This window comes from Meleagris gallopavo, chromosome 4, assembly GCF_905368555.1.
Source record: "Meleagris gallopavo chromosome 4, MGAL_WU_HG_1.1, whole genome shotgun sequence".
Lineage (NCBI taxonomy): Eukaryota > Metazoa > Chordata > Aves > Galliformes > Phasianidae > Meleagris > Meleagris gallopavo.
Window position 1 is genome coordinate 62,478,419 of NC_139407.1, and position 22,101 is coordinate 62,500,519.

The window sequence follows — 22,101 nt, forward strand, 5'->3', positions numbered from 1 at the left end:
AGAAAGAGAACCTAGAAACTAGTGAAAGAATGATGTTTTGTCTGCTTGAAGTTCAGCAGAAGCAGTCTCTAGCTTCTACTCAGAAAGAAGGGACGTTCAGGCAGAACATTACTACATGAGTCAGTGATAACTGTGTTGCTTTGTGTCAGTCTTCTTGTTGAAGCTCATAAAGCTTAAAATAAAAACAAAAAAGTATGTATCCTTGGTAACAGGATAATTTGTATTAAGATGCGCGCGCACACACACACACACACACACACACAAACTTGCAAAAGAAACAAATTGCTTCTTGCTCCACTTCTCCCCCCTCCCTGCTCCTGCCCTCAGAGCACCAGCCCCCAGAGCAAGGTTAATCAAGTTCATTAGTCAGATTTCTTGAACTTTCTGTTGCCTTGACAATTCTGAATTTTTCAATGGCCATCTTCCAGCCTGATGGGAGACTACAGTACTATCCTGGTACCGGGGCGTAAGCCAGACTTGAAGTTTATAAACAGAAGACAAAGAGCAGTATTTCCCAGATGGTCTTTTTTAAAAAAAAAATTAAAATACTTCAGTGGGTTTTGTATTACCTGTGACAGCAGCATTGCTAGTGTATTTTAGAAAGCTTTAGGTGGCTGTGCAAGGTGCTTGCGAGTGAACAAGTGAATAGAAGACACCAAGACCTGAAAAGACTGGAAAGTTGGGCAGGAGGAACCTGATGAGATTTAACAAGAGCAAGTGTAAAGTCTTGCACCTGGGGAGGAATAACCTCATGCATCAGTACAGGTTAGGAGATGACCTGCTGGAAAGGAGCCCTGTAGAGGACTTGGGGGTCCTGTTGGACAACAGGTTGGCCATGAGCCACCAGTGTCCCCTGATGGCCAAGAAGGCCAATGGTGTCCCGGGGTACATTAAAAAGAGCATGGCCAGCAGGTTGAGGGAAGTTATGCTCCCCCCCTACTCTGCTCTGGTGAAGCCACATTTAGACTACTGTATCCAGTTCTGGACTCCCTAGTTCAAAAAAAACAGGGATCTCCTAGAAGGAGTCCAGTGGAGAACCACAAAGATGATTAAGGTCTGGAGCATCTCCTGTATGAAGAAAGGCTGAGAAACTTGGATCTATTCAGCCAAGGGAAGACTGAGAGGAGATCTAATAAATGTTTATAAATGTCTAAAAGGGAGGTGGGAGGCAAATGGATGAGGTCAGGCTCTTCTTGGTGGTGTGTAGCAGTAGGACAAGGAATAACAGCCTAAAACTTGAACACAGGAAGCTCTGTACTAACATGTGGAGGAAATTCTTTACAATGAGGGTGACAGAGCACTGTAACAGGTTGTCCAGACAGGTTGTGGAGTCTCCTTCTATGGAGATATTCAAGACCTGGCTGGATGCCTACCTGTGCAACCTATTGTAGGGTACCTGCTTTAGCAGGGATTTGAACTCGATGGTATGTTGAGATCCCTTCCAGTTCCTGTGTTTCAGTGATTTTGTGATATATAATCTGGAGATGAGAACAAAACCCATTTGCCTTTGAGAAATAAAAGTTGTTTTTGCAATGGGCAGAGGATTAAATAGCTATGAGCAACATGCATGATGTTGGTGGGATCCACTCTCTCAGCCAGTATGGCAGATGGGTTTCATCACTACTAGTGTAGTGTTTTCTAACACAACTAGTTAGGTATTTTCAGTGAAGTACATGCATTTATTTGGGAACTGACCTTTTCCCAGGGAAATTTTACAAGTACAGAGTTCATTTAAAAGCATGCTATTATCAAAATGTGTTCTATGTAACTTAATGTGTGGCTTTTCTAGTTCCTGTTACTATACCACCAGGTTATACTTAAAGGCAGAAAAACAAGAGTTCAAGTCATCTTTATTGCCTAGAAATGATTTAGACTTGAAAGAAAAAGCTATTAGTAATTAGTAATCACTGTCAAGCCAGTGATTCTTCCCCAACTTACCTAATAATAATCAATTTCTTGGTTTATTCTTTTTTTTTTTTTTTTTTTTGGTCCACCTGCAACAGTGAATTAAAATCAATTTCTTTTTCTTCGGCTTCCATTGCTCTTTCTCCCATGCTTTAGGAGCATGGGATGGAGGGAAGGGGATCTTTCTCCTGCTGCTTTAAGTAACATTTAGTTCTAATAGAGGTGAATAAGACAAGACAGCAGTATGAAAATTCAGTAACTTGAGTATAGTTCTAATATTTATGTGCAGTTTCATTTCTGATTCCTCAACCAGCAGTTGCTCTGTGTGATTAAATTTTCATTTTTGTCTATTCATGCACGTCTGAACTGCAGTGGCCTTGTAGTCTACTCCGAGGGACCATTAAACTTGGACCACAAGCCAGAAGATATGTCTGAACTCTTCAGACCCTTTCACACACTGTTAAGAAAAATAAGGCAAGTAATAAACAACGGTTAGAACTGCTTCTTTTCTGCATTGAAAATCAGATGATAAAATAGTATGCATAAATGCTTGCAGAAGTGTTTGTTTGCTAAGTGAACACTAAGATACATGCTCCTCTCATCTGCCTTGTGTGTCCATGAAATGTCTAACTTGTTTTTCAGCAACCAGGAGTTTTCTGAACATTTCATTTCTTTGCTGTTTTCTTTTCTCTGAATATCATTTTACTACATTTCACTTTTTCCCTGCAGTAGGTTGATGCCTGAAATATTAAAGTTGCAGTTTATTTTGGGAGATCCTGTTTCTAATTAGCGTCAATGTTTCTGTTTAACTAGGCTTATTATATTTTCTTGGTATGTTATGATGCAGTACTCAGGTCATTCTTAATCTAATAGAAGTGACTATAAATTTTCATATTTTGGATCTGTTTTTACAGGATGTATCATTTTATATGTACCTTTTTTTACAATGTTCCAGTCTTAGTAACCATTGGAGAAGTGTTTTTTGTCTCAATTCAAGTATAAAGGGTATTAAAATAGGTTTTTTTTTGCTTAGTTGAGGTGCTTTAGAAGATTGATGTGCTCCTTTGGAGATATCAAGCTATTCCTTACGCTTTTTGTATTTGCACTTATGGTGTTTTTCTGGAAATTTTAAAAAATAAATACAGTTTTAAACAGCCTGTAAAACCACATGTTCTCTCAATCCATGGACTCTATTATTTTCTTATAATTCAGATTCGTATGCCAACTGCAAATTTTATTTCTATAGTTCCTGGCAGTTTTTCTTTCCTGTGTCCAACTTTCACTTCTATGTTTCCTTTTTTTGTCTGTCACAATACTGGTTTGATGTAAGAAGATTTTCATGGAGACTACATTTATTCAGATTAATCTCCTGGTGAGGAGCCTATTTTTGCAGTTAGTTTTTATAAATATCCAGATCACTGGTTGGCTAAAGCCAAATATATTTAAAAACAAATACACTTCTCAAAATCCATACTTTGTGCTTACTCCTTACAATGAGGAAAATGAAAATCAGTGAAGTCAGCTTATTGCTTAGTCCATTTAATTTTCAGTTACTCTGGACTTAATTCACGGGTTGAAAAGACATGAGTAACATCCTTGTCTGTTCAGTATCTATAAATTTCATTACACACTTTCAAAAAGGAAAAGACTCAGGTTCATTTTTCGAAAAAGGAATTCTGATATTCTAAAACGTATGTATATAAGTTATTATTTCGAATGACCATTAAGAAATGTTATTTTGGTGTTCTTGCAGACACTTAGCAAAGTGTGTCTAGTGAGGCAGTATTTGTTAGGACATTGTGAAAAAATTGAACAAGCTAAGGTACAGTATGAAATTTTTTCTCAGTGGCAGTCTGTGGTTTGAAGAAATCAGACATAGAATCACATAGATTCTTAGAGTGGCTTGAGTTGAAAGAGACCTCAAAAATCATTTTGTTCCAACTTCCCTGCTGTCAGGGGGAGCTGTCAAAGAACTCTTCCAAAAAAAAGTTGATTACTTGAAAGAATTGGGCTTTTAAAAAAGTCCTTTTTAATACTTTTGAGTGAAAAATACATTGTACGAAAACAAAGAAGGATGTGATACAGATAAGAGGGCAGTTCATTTAGAATCATAGAATGGCTTGGTTGGAAGGGACCTCAAGGATCATCAAGTTCCAAGCCCCTCTACTGCAGATAGGGTTGCCAACCACCAGATCAAGCACTAGATCAAATTGCCCAAGGCCTTAAATGCCTCCAGGGTTATGGGGTACCTACAACCTTCTTGGACAGCCTATTCCAGCACTTCACCACTTTCTCAGTAAAAATTTCCCCAGCATCTAATCTAAATTTCCCCTCCTTTAGTTTAAAACCATTTCCCCTTGTCCAGTGATTATCTGCCCTTGTAAAAAGTTGATTTCCCTCATGTTTATAAACTCTCTTTATATATTGGAAGGATGCAGTGAGGTCTCCCTGCAGCCTTCTCTTTTCCAGGCTGAACAAGCCTTTGGCCTGTCTTCATGGGATAGGTACTTCAAGCCCTCTGATCATCTTTATGGCCATCTTCTGAACCCTCTCCAAAAGCTCCACATCCTTGCTCTCTTGGGAGCTCCAGACCTGGACACAGTACTCCAGATGGGGCCTCACAAGACTGAGTAGAGGGGGACAATCACCTCCCTCATGCTACTGGTCACCCTTCTTCTGATGCAACCTAGGATACCACTGGCCTTCTGGGCTGTAAGCGCAAGAATAATGAAATATAGACAGTTTAGGCACTTTTAAAGTAGGTCTTTTTTCTTCTGTTACTACAGATTTTTTAACTCATTAACTTGCAATCCTTGCCCACTGAGAGTGCTCACAGCCCTACAAGGAAGATGGAATGAGATATTTCAATATACTTCCAGCAAAAAGGGAGCATTATTTTCCAGAGTCTTTCTCTAGTCTCCATCAACAATAGTTAAGACATGAAAAATAATTCTAATAGTCTTCTGCGAAATATTTTCATTTACATCGCAGTTGTCTGATGTTTGAATATAGAACATCTTACTGCAGAATATGGTGACAGCCCAACAAATTTCTCCACGTAATTCAGTGTCCTCTAAGCTTTAGCCAAATAAATATTTTCACTCCAATATATCCAAGTATACAGCTGATAACTTTTAAGTTGTATTATCCAAAAACAAGCCTGTTGTTAAAGGCAGTAAGCATTATGTTTACATACTAGTCAATAGATGTTTGTCTCAGGCAATGTTCTGTGGCTGTCAGCACTGAAAATAGTAGCGATTGTTATTTGTGGAGACCCTCTCAGCAAAAGTATTAAGGGTTTTTGTTTAGGTCTGGTGAAGCTGAACAGCATATGGTCAGTTTGAATATTGTCATGTGTGCAAGGTCCTTGTGTTGATTTTGATTTTAGAATAAAACATCAGCATTGTATTTTATCTATCTACCAGAGCATATGTAGTAGAGTTACTACATTTGATATTTGAACCATTTCTGCCAAACTACTTTAATCAGCCTTACAAGTACACCAAGCATATAACCTGGTATATACCTATATATTTAATTTAGGTGCCTATGACTGAACATTCTTGAGATAAAATATTGCATATGCTGTGTGTGCATTTGTGGCTGCTAGGTGGCGATTTTTTGAGGTTAGCAAATCAGGGATTTTGCAATACTCTTTAGACCTACCCTCTTTTCCAAGCCCCCTGTTGCTTGGTTCTGGACTTCTTACAGCTGATGGCAGGGTCCCTGTGGATTGCAGTGGTGTGCAGTCAAGCAGACTGAAGATTAAATGGTGCAGAATCAGGGGACCTTACCATTTTACATGCACTGAAATCTTTCCACATGCACTAGAAATCAAATGTAGTATACCTGCTGTCTGTGTGTTAAAGAATACAGGGGGAAAGGTTGTGAAACTTGCACACAGTGACTTAGGGAAAATATGTTAGTTTTTCCAAGATGGCTGTGTTTAAAATTTGGAGCTGATTTCAAGACTTTTATAGTAAGAGAGCACTGTGATGTTTGTTATTTATCAGCGTCAGTTTCTCAGTGTGCTGCGTTGGAGCCAATCTGCTGGTGCTGCTGTGCTGAGCCTGGCTTGCTGCAGCAGAAGCAGGACACAAATTGCATTTCCAGACCTACATCACGTCTTCCAGTGGCAACCCCATAAAACGGAGAGCTGTTTGTGTTCTGTTCAGAGTAAAGACTGAATCATAGGCTGGCAATAGTAACAATGATGCTGCTTTCTGAAAACAGTGTAAAGTGCCAGTCAGAACAAGGAGCAGAGTCCATGAATAAGGCAGATATATGAGATCCCTGCAGCTGGATTGGGTGGCCCTGTCCTCTGCTCAGCTGGCCATCCTTGAGTGGACATATGGCCTCAATCTTTGTAGAAGTAATTTCTGCATCCTGGATATTGGCAGTAAAATACATTTATTGTTTTTGCAGTACACAGAGTAGATGTTACTACTGGCTTGTAATAGCCACAGTACATTTTAAGACCTTGTCTCATGGCTGAAGCCACTGTAAGAAAAATGTTCCTTGTATTTTCAAGGTTAGATTGCTTTGCTGTGATACCATGCTAATAAAAGGAGGTGAAACCCAACATGCACTTTTCTTAATTTGCTGTTTTCTAAAGCCTCAGTGAAAAGCAAGTGCACCAGAGCTGTCAGGGTAAACTGCAGAAGCCCTCATTACATGTGTCTTGTGAGTAATGAGAGCAGAGGGAGAATTCTTTTTTTCATATGAGCACAGTACTTGCCTGGATCTACTGGCGAGTTACAGATGCTTCAACAGAAAGGAAATGAACCATGGAAGTAGGTTCAGTTTAATTAAACTTTGTGCTTTGACAATGATATCTGCCATTTAGTTTTAAACTTCCACTAGTGAGATTTACTATTTATTTTTGTGTTGTGGTTAACGTTAATTCTGTTCCCAATACAAGATGTTTTAAATGTGTAGGCATTTTAAACATGCCTTATTCCTAATGTTGGCAATGAATCTTTCTTATTTACTATACAGTGTATAACTTCTCATTTACAATATAGTGACAATTGTTAATCAAAAGTTTGTCGTGTTGCAAGGAAACCTGTATTTAAATTAACACAGTGAGTGTAGTTTTTTTTAAGCAGGAAACTGAAGGCAATTGTCAGATTCTGTTTTTCCGAGGACAAATGATGTCTGTTCATAGTAACATTTCTGATGTTGCAATTCAAAAGTTGAGCAGCTTTCACATGAATTTAAAGTAGGAATGATTTCCCTACTAAAATAACAGGACTACAACATATAGTCAGACTGGTTGTATACAGCATTGTAGGCGGCATGGGATCCAGCTCAAAATCCTCAAAGCCAACATGAATGTCAGCTGATTTATTTAATTTTTGAATCAAGCTTTGTTTACTTATCCTTTAACTGCAAATTCTCAAATTTTAAGGTGTTATTGGCAGAAACAAAGAGTTCAATACTCAGTGAAGTTGGCCATTTGACTAGCATGCAGTAAATATGTATTTCCAGGATTTGTAGATATATTTGTCTTTACTATGAGTATGTGAAACATTTAATAAATAGATCTGAGCAGTCAGGCTTTCTGTGTCTCTAGAAGGGAAGCTGAGTAACTCTGGGTGACCGGACTGCTGTTGGCAGGACACTTTTATGTGCTGCTTCTAATTTAGAAGCATAGTGTAAATCAAATTCAGATCTAAAACTGTATGCTACATTGTTTTGAAGTTTTAAAGTTATAAGGCATTTAAACATAAGTCTCAACACTTTTTCAGGAGCTTGTAGTCCAAAATTTCATAATAGTAGGAATGCTTTATGTCTCCAGAAAACAGTTTAGTAAATGCTTTTAGGCCCACATGATTCTTAAGATCATGCAAAAGTGTAGCTCCCTGATACTTTGTTCCATGTAGAGAGGATACCCAATTTCCAGTCTTTATTTCACTGAATAGGCTTCTAGGATATCAGCGTTGTGTAAGTGATATTAATACTTTTAATGAGCTCTTTTTATCTGATGGTGTAAGGGTGTGGAACTTCTACTGTATTCTATCGTAGAATAATTTTCAGGATCTAATAAAAAGGATGGCAAATTATTTCTTTACTAATCAAATTTGCAAATTAAAAATTACAAAGCACATCTTATTTGAGCAATGTTTTCACTCTGAGTAGTTGGCAAGAAGATCTATTTTACTTTGATTTATTTTTTGGGGCTTCTTTGCAAGGACATAAATAATTTGGTACCCTGTATTTGCTTGAGTGTTCTCAAAGTCAGACACCAGTAGTCCCACATGTTCTGAACATGAATGCAAAATGCTTCCTGAGTTATGCAGTTGAAAGCATTCTGTGCTCCCAAGTTCACTTTCTGGATTTCTGTAGTGACAGTAAAAGCTTTTTTAAATTGTGTAATGTCAGTGCCTCCTGTAATTGTAAAAGCAATGTCACATGTATTTCTTTATTTTTAGGGATCTACTTCAGACATTAACTGAGGATGAACTGCACACACTGGAGCGTAACCTGTGCATCTCTCAAGATGTGGATTTTCCTGTCAGAACAGATCCTGAAGTACCCTCTGTCATTACACCAGGCATAACTGCAACTTTGCCAGCAAAGGAGCTCTCAGCAAAAGCTGAGAACACAGAGGCTGAGCTGGCTTGTTCAATGCAGTATGATGAACAGGAGCTGGAACAGCTGAATAGGATGGTACACAGAGTTGGAGATGAAATGTCTTCTCTGCTTTCCCCTCCAAGCATCTGTCAGTCTCCAGCTCACAGACCTAGCCTAAGAAATAGTTCCAGTGCAGAAGCTTCACCAACAAGACACCATCTTGACAATTTAACTGATGAAGAGGACAGAGTGTTTTTTATGGATGACCTAGATGGAGCAGGAGAGGCTCTTGCTGGGTTGGATTCAGTAAGTGATACTTTTGCTTGGGTGAATAACCCTTGTCACAATTCAAAACAGAACCTGCAATATAGAGATGCTCTACTGTATGAGAACGGTCAGCAAACAGAGGAAACTTTGCTTTTAAAACACGCAGAAAATGATGTAAGCAATAATAACAATATTGAAGACAGCAAACAGATGTCTGGCATCTCAGTTCAAAATTCATGCAGCTGTTTAGAAGGTCCGGATTCACAGTTATACCTCAATGGTTGGGATGCTTATGCTGATGATGCAGAAATGGCAGAAATGATAGCTCACAGGACAGGGGGAATGAAAATATCTGCTACTGTGATATTCAATCCTAAATCTCCCTCTAGCTCAGAATCCCCAGTAACACCCGAAGCAGCTATTAATTGTGTTCCTGGATCTGCTAATGCGTTAGCAAATGAGGAGGAGGATGAATCTCATAAACTCAGTATAGCTGCCACAAACTGTCTAATTAATTCCTGTGTGTGTTGTGGCAGCTGTGAAGACAGCAGGGAGGAGAGTGTGGAAGGTTTAAAGACTAAACATTCTGCAGGAGGTGTTGTAAATGCTTCGTACACATTAGTGAAGTCTAAGGAAATGGACCATGTAGATAACCTGGACAATTCAGTCCCTGCACAGGAAACGTTAAAACCTGAAACGTCTGCTTTATTAGCAGAAAGAGACTTTGGCAGAGAAGAGCAAAATCTGCCCATCTCCTCTAAGTGCCTGGCACATTCCTCAGGTTCACAGGTAGGAGCAGAAAATGACTCTCAAGGAGAAGCAGAAAGCACTTCAAGTCAGCAGAAAAGGTGGGAGAAGAGAAAACAACTGTGTGAGAGAAAAGTGGAGAATAATGAAGATGCTGGTAGTGAAAGGACAGCAAAGGAAGACACAAAGTCAAGATCTAGTTCAAGGTAAGACCAACTTGATGGTTTGTTAGTAAGACTTGCATATAAACAAATCCTTCTCTCCTTCTTCTTTAGTGATCTGTGTGTAATAGATGATTTGCAATAAATTTGTGCTGAAGGATTAAGTTTTTTTATAAATAATTTTACTGCAAGTAACTTTTTGTTGGTTTTCATCAGCTTTTTTTAGAAAACTAATAGAGAACAGCTGAGTTTGAAACCAAGTAGACTAATTTTCCCATTTTAATGTAACAAAAGATGTATTGCCATTGTACATTACTTGGTTGACTGTATTTATTGCATTCTGCTGTTTTGCAGAAAAAAGTGTCTAGCAGATACTAAAAAGTTAAATTCTGCATCACTGAAGGGGATGAAATTGTGATTTAAATACATCCCAATTCTTAACTTCATTTAAGAAAACAGGGCTTATCTAATCAAGTTGCCTGTGGGCATGAGTGGATTTGTGAATACGTGTGTCAAAGGAACTTAACAGAATGCAGACACAGCTTTTAAACTTTATTATACCATTTTAACCCAAACTGGTAGAAGAATAGAGGTCATAGATTAATGTTTGACATTTTGTTAAATTAAGGAACTTTATAACACTGAGAGACCATAATGTCTGTGAAAGGAAAAGCTATGCTTCAACTCAAGTTTGATTGGATGTTGGGATCTTACATCCATTTGTAGAAAACCAAACTTTTTTTTTGCTGATTTGTATTTTTATACTTATTTTTTTCTTACTCTTTAGAGAATAACTTGTTTTTTAATGAATAATATTTTCAGTATCCCTAGAGCATTAATATCACAAAGCAGAGGAAAGAAATTAAATGAGTTATTGCTGTCTTCCTTATTTCTGTGATAATTTTCTTTATGCCTTGCTTTGTCCAGTGAAGAGGATGTATGGTGCAGGATTTCTCTTGTTGTATGTGTACAGAGTTCAAGACAGCTTGAACCATGAAGCATTTCCACAATATAAAGGCTGCAGAAATAATCATTTAATAATGTTCCAATTGAATTATGAAATATTTTGCTAGCTGTGGAAATGGAATTAAGAGTTCTTTGGGCCAGAGTTGATTCTTCTTACAGGTACAATACAACTTAGCATGCTTAAAACTCAACTTCTGAAATGAAAACATTATTTTCCTCATTATTCTGAATGGTTGTGATATTAGGCTTTGCAAGTATGATCACTAATAGGGCCTCATAACTGAAACACTGTGTGCTTTTTATTTTAAGAAATAATTCAGAAATCCCTTTGACATTTAATGATTTTACAGCACTTCAAGTAGAATACTGTTGTGTGCTTAATTACAATGTCTTGATAAATTATGAATCTATTACACAACTCAGTTTGTCTAATAATTCCTTTTCCTTGGGTAGGATATTAAGTGAAATTTGTGAGGGCAATTCTATAAAATATAATAAAAATATCTATCAGTGTCTTTTTAGCCTATCATGGTTTGTGTATGCAACAACTTCTTTTCCAAGTCCTTCTGCAGTCCGTGCCCTTTGGGACTTTGTAGACCTGTCATGCTTCACTGATATGATTTATCTTTGAGATTGGGGAAATCGCAGCCTACTTGGTCATTCTTTGTATTGAAGTTGTCCCATAACTGTAACCTTTCTTTTTGTCTTTCTCTAAACTTTTCTTTATTATACTGTTTCCTTTTAGAGATAAGGGAATCAGAACTACACTTAGTCAAGATGTGGGCAAACTGTGGATTTGTGCAGTGACCTCATCATTTTCTAAGGTTTTTCCAATGATTCCTAATATTTGACTTGGGATTTTTTTGGCTTATTGCTGAGTGATGAGCTAGTGGTTTTTGCAGTTGTCTGCCAGCTCCCCAAATCCCCCTTCTGAGCTCGGAGACCATCGGTTTAGTGAAGCTTAAGTTCTTCTCCCAGTGTTTATCAGTTGAAGCTCCTGCCATTTTATTACCTGTTATCTGGTCTTTATGATCCTGTCCTGTTCCTCAGTCTGCCCTTGTTCTAGTGCTCTTCAGACCTGCCTGTTCTCCCCATTTCTGCAGGACATAATATGAGAACAAAACCCCCTCAATGACCTCCTGCTATTTTGAGAAGTGCTCATTTAACAACTCCTCCCACCTTACGGTCAAGAATTATTTACCCATTTTGGGACCTTTCCTCTTATACTATAGCTCTTTAATTATGATTTTGTATGTTTTCACCATTGCCTCTTCCACAGTTCCCTTATTAATTACAGCTAATTCTCTCTTCTCATTATGGAGACTGGAGTGCCTCTATTACTACTTAAGAAGCAGCAGTCCATTTTGCCAGAAATGGGGAAAGTGAAATGAAAGGCATTTTGATGCTAGATTGTTGCTTCTTTACTGGAAACTGTTCTGATGTAACTCCTCCAGTGTATTCTGTGGGAAATGGAGGTGCTGGCATGGTCTATCAAGGACATTAGCTTAAAAAAATTGAGTGCATATGTTGCTCCTTAGTTTTCAGATACATGTATGCCTATTTATATACTGGGTTCTTGCCTCTGAATCACGAGTCATGTTATCAGGAAGAGAGAACTCAGAAAACACAACTTTGTGGACCTTTTCTTACTTACGCTGCCTGAGTGGTGACTAATCACTGCTTTCCAATGGTATTTTTAAATTGGAAGACTGTATTAGGCTTCTGTGACTGCTCCCTGTTGCATGGTTGTGAATGCCAACTTAACCAAAGGGGAAATGTTTGAGACAGTGGATAATTCACAGAATGATGGACCCATTAGCTAGAACAATAAGCAATCTAATATACATGGAATAGCTGCAGGGCTTGCTCGTTCATCAAATTGATAAATGTATTTACTTTCTAGTTACTGTAACTCAGAAACTAGGAAAAGAAAATTTTCTTTCCCTTGACTGAATTAGGCAGCTATCAATGTGTATGCTGTGACATAAACTGCTTCTTTTAGTAAACCTGTTCTTATTCAGCACAATATGATGTTATTAGTATAATTTCAATGATCCTGTCAGGTTTACTGTAACTAATCCTTTAAGTCTGAAATGCCTTGTATTTCTTGATCTAGCATCAATGTTCAGTGGAGCTTAAGGTAAAGATTAAATGCTCTTCTGCTTAAGATCCAGACAGTGGTGTGTCTTTACTGCTTTGGGTCCTTTGCTCCGTTATTTGTTTGCACAAAGAACACAGAGTTTTGTCAGCAGGATTAATGTTATACAAATATGAGAGGCACTGGCAAAAATGTCATTCGTATCTGATCTGCTGCAGGTTTCTAAATGCTCATTCTGTCAGAATTTTCTCCCTCCTTATTTCTGACGGAAGAATGTACAAGGACAAATAAAGATAAACACATTGTGTTTATTTTGTCTTTAGTTTGGTGTTTTGGAAGTTTCTGGCTTTCTGTTTTGTTCAGCATTGATTTGTCCTTGTAAAACTTCTGTTACTTCTACAGATACAGTAGGAATTCATACTGACATGCTGTGGTAGTGTTTTTGTGCATCCGTCTTAAACACTTGGTTCTGTGGCATATTCCGTTTTCTATATACTGACCCATAACAATTTGTGTGTAAAAAATTCTTAAATACAGTTCCTCTCCTTTCCTCTGTACATCTGTTATGTCTAAGTTAAATCATACCTTTTTTTTTTTTTTTTTTTTTTTTTTTTACCATTTTCTGTGACCTGAACATATCTGATGAGCATACTACTCTTAACAAAGCCTTTTACAGTGCAGCTGAGACTTGGCAAAAGGAGCTGAGTTTGGTGGCGAGGAGAACATCTCATCTGCATTCATTCTGCAAGTTCTAAGTGTATCCACTGGCCGCTAGATACTGACACTGTTTGCATTTCTTTGCAAAGGCTTAAAAAATAGCATAGCTTTGCCATATGCTTTTGCAGTGTAAGGAAAAGGAATGAGACATCCTCCTCCAGAAGAGCGTGTTTTGCTATTTACTGACCTGTATTGCAATTCTACAGTGAGATTAATAATTTAATTTTCTCCTTCTTGATATTCAACATATCCCATTACTTAGCTTCAACTTCTAAAATAGTAGTCTAAAAATTGTAAAACTAGAATATACTTAACATAGTTATTTTCTCAGCATGTTAGAATGGCTTTGTAAAAAGATGAACACTTGTTTTATACAGTAGATGTTCTAGTTTTGGTGTTCTACTTTGTTCACTTTAGCAACATGTGACGTGCTTACGTTTTCTTTAGGAAAACTTTTAAGATACTACAGTCATTCCACCACTATTAATGGATGGAAAACAATTGTTTGAATCTGGAGTTTGGATAGAATTTACTTCAAAAAAATGATAGTAATAATTAAAAAATCCTTTTTAGCTTGTCTTCGAGTTTATAGCATTTGATTTTGTAAGTGGCTCCTCTATCAAAACTAGATTGATATAGCAGTACAGAATAACTCGATTAAGTGTATTAAATTCTTGTCTTCCCTATAATATTCCTATCACAGGAAGACTTAAGAAGATTGTGCCTGTCTTCACATGACAATTTGCCTCTTCCAGAGAAATTAATGGACAGCTGTGCTTGTTCACAAAAGCAGTAACACGTCTGCTTAGCCGGCTTGTATTGATTAGTCTTTTATGTAGCTGTTCAGGAGAAAGAATTTCTCATCAGCAAGAAGGAAATAGTAGCTGATTGGGGAAAACATACCAGCCTTCTGATTGCAAAACTTTTCTTAAGCAGTCTTTTATCTGTCTGTTGATTGAAATTCCTTTGTTCCTCTGCTGGTATTCTGTTTCTTTGCTATGTAACCTTTTATTCATGCAACTGAAAAAATTCAGATGTAATACAAATAAGTTCTTTCAATCCCTCCTGCTCTGATTGATTTCTTTTTTTAACAAGACAAGTCTGAAATTAAAAGTGACAATGTGTGACCTTGTGTGTTCAACAGGGAACAGATTCCATGTGGTATCTGATAACATAACTCCTGTTGGGAAGTATTAGCATACAAATAAAAGGTGTCAGTGTTGTAGAGCAGTTTTCCTCTTACTAGGTCCATATATCAAAATGCAGCATCAGGGAACTGTATTAATTGACAACGTACATATCTATATGTCTAGTTGGTAAAACAATGTTTTAGAAGTCACTTTTCTGAGTTGGTTTGGCACTGCTGACACGAGGCATTAGGGTTAGCTCTCATGTAGTGTGAGACAGACCAAGAAGGGAAGTGCTAATTAACCAGTATAATGTGGAATATAATTGTAACTCAAGTAGTAAGGTGCACAAGGAAGGCATTCAGTGAGATGACATGAGATTTAATTGAACTTCTAGGAAGCTGGAAACACATTCCAATAGAAAAGAGCACACACACACACACACACACACACATACACAAAAAAAAAAAAAAAAAAAGACAGGACAAAAGTGGCTTTGATTTATTCATTTTTTATTTAAGCTTACCACAGTTGCAAAAAATACCAAAGATCAGCTGTAAGTAAGTGGTTTGGTCTGATGGCAGCGCATGAAAAGAGATCACCCCATGGCCCTTTGGTCTGTTGCCTCAGATCTTTATTCTGTCCTTATCAGAAGTGCTGAATAATTTTATTTTGGTGAGTGTGGATGGTGGTTTTATGCCATCCTAGAATGCAATTTTAAAGTTAACACAGTAGGCATTTAAGGGCTCACAAATGAAACAGAATTTTGCCACTTTACATAATTGGAACACAGCTTCATGAATCCTGTGAGCACAGAGGTCCAATGCAGCCTGGCACTGAGTTCACGTGAGTGTGAAATGCCATGAAGTTCAGCTCACACATGGGCTGGTGTGGGAAGGAAAGAGAAGCTGCTCTGTGGGTCTGCAGGCTGCCACAGAACCTGCCTGTGTCCCTTCCTATAACTGTGCTAATGGACACATGCACCTTGCTAGCATCAGCTGTAACGGCAGCCACGAGTTGGGAAAAGCAGCTCAATTCACATCAGTACCTACAGTGTCAGGCAGGCGCTAATGAGAAGAAAATTGTGTGAAGAGGTGTCCCGAATCTGTGTATACTGAGGAATAAAAATGTTGTGAATATGTCAGAAATCTGTTCTTAAAAAGTTATTTTATGTAGTACCGAGAAAGGTGTAAAGCAGGCTTCTCATTATTCGATTTCCATTTCTTGGTACTGAATAAACACAGAATATCTGGCTCTGAAGCACTCCGGTATGAATATCAAGTGGAAATAAATATAAATAATAAATATTATTTTCTGGTAGAAAAATTCAATCTGCAGTGGTACAAATAAGTGCGAAAAATATTTGCAGAGTGTAATTATCTAAATGGTGTGGGTTTTTTGTACAAGAAACTGACCTGTTTGAGCAGGATTTGTGTAGAGCATCTCCAAACAACATTACCAAGTGGTTACTGACAGCTGGGTGAGATCAGTGGGTGGCTCCACCTGGCCAGGCTCCTACAGTGAGTGAGAGATAAAGCAGAGGAAAATGAGGGCTTTATGAGGCAGTGACAATCAGCTTTAAGACTTAAAAATAGACGGGTAGTAGAACTGAAGAGAAAAAATTATGCTAGCTGTTACGGCTAACAACTAGTCATAGGTGACTCAGACATCCATGAAAGTGAAAATAAAGGTACTGTTAAGATTTTTGATAATGTGCACCAATCTTATACCATTCAATTCTGTGGTTCCTCTTTATGCTTATCCACCATCAGGTCCCAGTCCGTTGTGCTCCAGCCCTCTGTATCATTTTGCCTTCTGGCTTGGACCATACTATCCAAAAAATCAGCTGAGGATTGAGGTGATATTGTTCTTGGGACAGAGTTGCTAAAATCTCTCTTAGCAGAGAGATGATACTTAGGGTGGTGCTGGTTTGTTTTAGTCATCTTCTAGCCTGAAGCATTTAGGTCACAGAAACATACCTCGCTCTTACAGAAAGGAAAAGTGCTGGCCTGTTGGTCTTGAGTATAACTGAAAAATTCAAATTCTAAAAAAAATATATATAAGAAAAACCACACACAACCTATGAAAGTGAATTGAATTTAGGCTCTTAAATAGTCTCATGATTTTTTTTCTGTGTACTGATTTGATAAAATATATTTGCACTGGATTTCAAACATATCAGGCAGAGCTTAACTCTCAAGAAAGCCCTCAAAGATAAATAACAAACCTTACCTTTCTCAAAAGTGTTACTGCCCAAATCAGCAGGGAGGATTGCTGGACTACAAAAAACTGGAAATGATGGGGAGGTGAAAGAACAAAAGGAGATGCTGAATTTGCTAGTCATTTTCTGGTGTTATTGTTTAAAGATTATTTTATTCTGAATGATACATTTCATCTTTGCAAGACAGTTTCTCCTGCTCAATCATGCTGTGAAATCGCATTCTAATATCGTTTGGTTTTTTTTACATCCTTGGCACAGAAGCAAAAGTACGTTCTAGTGGCATGACCATGTTGTAAGATTGGATGCCTAAGGTGATGAAGTATAAAAGTGGAAGCCTTTATTTAAATGCATGCATCTCTTCATAATGAGCAGAATTAGCAAGGAAAATTATATAAAATGAATAAAAGTTAAAAAGATTTTTGTTCAAGTCTGATAAATTATTTTCCACTTGCAACAGTTCTCCTTTTAATCAAAGCATATTATACTTGGAATTTGTTTTCAAATTGGCAATCAGAAATGAAGTACACGAAGGGGTCCATTTTGCAAGTGATTAGTGGGAGGTATGCAAACAAATCCTATTATTCCATAGAGGGATTAGAGCACATACCTTCTGTATGCTGCTTTGAAGAATTCCTTTTAAGCATTATTCCAGACTTTTAGCTGAAAAACAGCTACAATAGTAAATTTGGTAGAAGGAAAGAATTTGGAACGCAGCTGGTTTGAACATGTAGCCCACGTGCTCCTACAATTCAGTCAAGCCTAAGAAATCTGATAGTTGTGGAGGAGGAGCAAGGTAAAAGAATTGTGATCTATTTGATTCTTTCTTTTAACTACTGATATTTCTTACATTTCTCTCTGCATTTTCCAAATATTTCTTTTGACTGAATTTTTGAGTTCAGCAGCCTTGAGTAATTCTTCTGCGCAGCTTAGAGTTCATACAGCTTTGATACATTTGCTCAAGATTACATATTTTCTTATCTTGTGTAATTTAATTTTCCTCTGCTTAGTGCAGTTTTCAGTAGCTGAGCACTACATTGCTATTGAAACAAAAAATTGGTCTTTCCAAGACCAGTTATGAAACTACTTTTAACCTCCTAATCCCAGTTTGTGTTGTTAATGTGACATGAGATCTGAAGCAACGTACCACTTAAAGGCTTTTCATTAGTCCAGAGACAACAGAAGCAAGTTGTATAGCATCAACTGAAGTTATTCATGTTCTTTGATTTAGTAGCTAGTGGATTTCCTTTAACAAAGTCTCCATGCTTTGTCATGGGACTTCTACTCTGTGCTCATCTGGTTGATGTAGAGCCACAGGCTAGAGATGAACGTATAGCAAGTCCTCATCTCCTTTACTAAAAGTCAGCTGTCTGCTTTCTCATGGACTTTTTCCTTCTCATTCTGTGAAAATCTTGACCAAACCTGTGGTATTTCAGAAGTTCTTGGATCTTATTGATGAAGATGATCTTGCCTTGAAGCATGCAGTGACTTTATGGACCTCCAGTGATGTTATGCCTTTGTTATAAGATTAAAAGAGTGTGGGTGCACTGTTCTGTCTATGGCTTATGAAAATGCAAGATCCTTGGTTCTTTCCTGTATGATGTAACTGTATGTCATAAATTAAACTGAGGATTTTTATAAAAATGTGTGCTCACCAGCTTTGCCAAATTGCCTGTCCCTTTGGGAAGAACCCCAGGTAGATATCACAGAGGAACAGAAAATACACTTATCAATTTACTTTTAATTCTGTATATTCAATGACAACCCACATGTTACCACACTGCTGTTTTTTTTTTTGTTTTTATTTTTTTGCCTTTGTTCTTTTCAGCAGTTCATTTTGTTTCCATATGTTTTTTCAGTTCTCAGGATGGCTTACGTGATTCCCCCCTCAGCTCCATCTCCAGCAGTGACTATGAGAGTGTTTCTGTCACTACATGTAGTCTCTCCAGCATATACGCTCTGAGGTAATAACTCCCTTCCCAGTCAGATTTGACTAATTGTATTGCATTATGGTTGGTTGAAAATTTTCATTAACAATCAAGTGACAGCAACACTTCTGAATATTCTTCCTTTGGAACAGCGGATGCTTTTTTCCCCAGCAGTTGTCTTTAGCACTGTCGCAATGAAGAGGCAACTATTTTCAGAAAAGTTTTAATGCATGTTTCATTGAATTATACGATGTGTCAGTGATCTTCCTCTTATTTGTCCATGTAGAATTTCTTGAGAGTCTGAAGGTTTTGGCTTGAACTGCATCGAATGTCTGTCTTAGGTCTTGCATTTTTAGAAAGCATGTTTTTTTTTTCCACTTAACTTCACTTAGTGAAGAATGCAGTAGTAAAGTGAGACCTGCATGCCAGCCAGATAACTGCAGTATAACTTCCAATGCTTTCTTGGCTAAAGTTGTTAAGAATACTGGTTTTACCTTCTCATCTTCTGAGCCTGCATGTGAGGGTTTTAACTTCAGTTTGTTTTGCAGAGAACTCCTGCAGCAAATAATAGAGAAATAAAGATTAGAAAAAAAGTTACTAAAACCTGATTTATTTGACTATTTTCAAGGTATGTATGCCATACATGTATGTCATGTATTGCATACACTCTACTCAATAACACTGTTATTCTGGTACAGGTAGAGAGGATACCACAATTTCAGTCAAGGTAAATCTTCCACTGCTACTCATCTCCCCTTTTTTCATCCATTTATCTCTACAAAGTGCTTCATTTTAACTCCAGGAATTCCTGATTTTTGTATAGAGTTGAGAAAAAGAAGGCAGTAAAAGTGATAGAGGAAATATTACATAAAGTAATAAGTATTTTCAGGATATTCTCACCATCAGGCTCAATATTTTTATATATCCAAGTTTTAAAAGGGCGCATAAGGGAAGGAAGATGCAGCATATCTGTTTTTCATGTTTTTTTGTTTTGAAATACACTAACTTTTAACTGTTCTTCAAACAAAATTCAATTTGACAACATGAGGTGGTTGCCCTCTGCTAAGGACAGTGGCATGGAACAGACAGTTTGACTATTTGAATGGACAACAGAAATAACCTCAATGATTCTTTGGGCATATCTGAAGTAAAGTAAATGAATCTTCCTTCGTTATGCACAATGTCTTTTTTTCAAGGCCTTACTGTGCTGCCTTTGTATGCTGATATTGTACTTGTCACTGTGTTCAGTTATCCTGATGATTAAATAAACTAGATCTCTCTCTTCTCTTTTTTTTTCCTTCATTTTTTTTCTTAAGGTCTAGCTTACAGGACAATATTTTTGTATTTGAGCTTTTGCCCAGTAGATTATAGCATTATATCATCCCCAGGTATCATGTAGGAATTCAAGTTATTAATTTTTCTATATCTCATTGATATTGCTAGGGATCTAGCTATTGTAGTTAACGAGCCTATAGAAACAGTTAGGTGCCTGCTTGACTATACAGGTGTGAATTGATTTCTCCTTTCGAAATGCTTACACAGCTTAATTTGGAAAAAAAAAGAAAAAAGAAAAAGAAATAAAGCTCCCAAGTCTGACTGCTTCAGAGAAGTTCCTACATCTGCGTGCGTAAAAATGGAGTTTTCAGCACATCTTTATATTACATTTCAAAATTATTTTTACAGGCCTCACTATTGTCTTGCATTATATAAAGTGTTTTCTTAAGCTATGAAACAACTTAAACAGAATTTTGTTATCTATCTACAACAACAAGAATGCTCTTTGCACAGACTATGCAAATGTTCTTGTATGAAATAACCAAACTCTCCCTGATGTCATATGCCTACTCAAAATAATACCTAAAATATTTTCTTCTTTTTTCCTCTGAAAAAATTTTACCATTTCACTACGTCTTCAATTTCTTTCTGTATTCACTTGTAATCCTAACAGTTACTAATTTTAAGATTTTTTTTTCTGAAAAATGATTAGCGGAAGAGTTAGCATACAGTGTTGAATGAACTAGTTTATTAAATAGCATAAATGTAGTGGATTTGAAACATTGAAGTATGGTACATATGAAATTCCACTTATCTGTGCATGCATTGTTTTCCAAGTGGAGAACCAAAAAGAAAATTCTCACTCCATACATCCTGGAGCACAGTTTGACTCATGCTTCATTGTTTGCTGTTTTATTTATAACTGGGAAGAAAAAGCAACAGAAACTGTAGGATCCAATTGGGATCCTGTAAAGGAGGCGCCTTCAAATCTTCAGTCAGTGCTGTGTAGTTTTCTGAGCTAGATTCATCCCTCCTAACTTTATGCACCAGACCAATACACCTCAATCAGTTTTGTTGCTCTAGGTTCCCTGTTTCATCAAGGGAGAAAAACAATTCTTAGTTCGGTGCGTTTTATTCAAATGCATCTACGCCACAAAATTTCAGGCTTAAATCAGAACTGTGATTATTTATTATTACCGACTGTCCTGATGAAATATTTGCCTGTAGAGCACGAGTTGAGGGGCAAAAAAAGAAAGTACAGAGGATTCCTGAGGAGGCTTTGTTAATGAAGTTTGATTTGTTTATTTCACTTGTAGCAATCTGGTTAGATAGTTGAACTAGAAGTTAAAATAAAACTTTTAGAAGTTGAACTTTCGTCCCTGTTCAGAAGATATGTTGCAAAATGTAGTATACAGATTTGAGATCCCTATATATACGTATCCAACTTTCTCGGTGAAGAGTAAATATACTCTATGTATTTCAGAAAGTTCCAGAGAAATCATGTTTTTATGCAGACTCGTGAGTTTGTATTATCTTTCTCTTACATCAACGTGAACGTGGAGTAATACAGCTTACTTAAGTGCAAATCAGATGTTTGTAACTACAGCAAGGAAAAGTGGCAATTGGTCCATTGTTTATATGAGCTCTGGGAAATGATGCATCCTGGTCTTCCTTTTTATTGGTATCTCTTTCCTGGATGTAATTTTTAGAGCAATTTTTAATATAACTTATTGTCAATAGGCAGCTAGTGTTTCAGTACAATGCTGGGAGCTTATGCATTTCATTGTTAGAAGTACTAAAGCCAATGGCTTTTAAAAATAAACTGTTTGTAGAAATTTGTTTGTCTGTCAGCTTTCAACATGCATTAAAATTATCAGGCAGGATCCTGAGGGAGCCATTAATTTGAGTGGAAACAGAAGTGAAGGCTAGTTGTGTGCTAACTGAATGAGATAACTTGATATGCCAAAGAACCAAAGTTCTTTGAAAGACTGGAGCTGAAAATGGCCATGAAACACAACTTTTTGGAATAACGAGGGTGGGAAAATGAGGCAGAAGAAAAACAAGTAACTATAATTATTTGACTTCAAGCCGCCTTGGAGTTCTTTGACAAAAATGA

At 37.2% G+C, this 22,101-nt stretch overlaps 1 protein-coding gene across 6 annotated transcripts in view; it reads left to right on the plus strand.

Annotated features, from left to right (window-relative positions):
- The window catches only part of ZFYVE28 (zinc finger FYVE-type containing 28), a 145,295-nt gene that overhangs the window by 96,925 nt on the left and 26,269 nt on the right, over window positions 1–22,101 (plus strand). For 4 of the 6 annotated variants that reach the window (XM_085223596.1, XM_085223591.1, XM_085223592.1 and 1 more), the window contains exons 7-9: window positions 2,278–2,379; window positions 8,340–9,701; window positions 18,642–18,746. In XM_085223596.1, coding sequence (XP_085079722.1) covers window positions 2,278–2,379; window positions 8,340–9,701; window positions 18,642–18,746 — 1,569 coding nt within the window. The remainder of the gene's footprint in view (window positions 1–2,277; window positions 2,380–8,339; window positions 9,702–18,641; window positions 18,747–22,101) is intronic. The other 2 variants (XM_085223594.1, XM_085223593.1) reach the window with 1 other exon arrangement.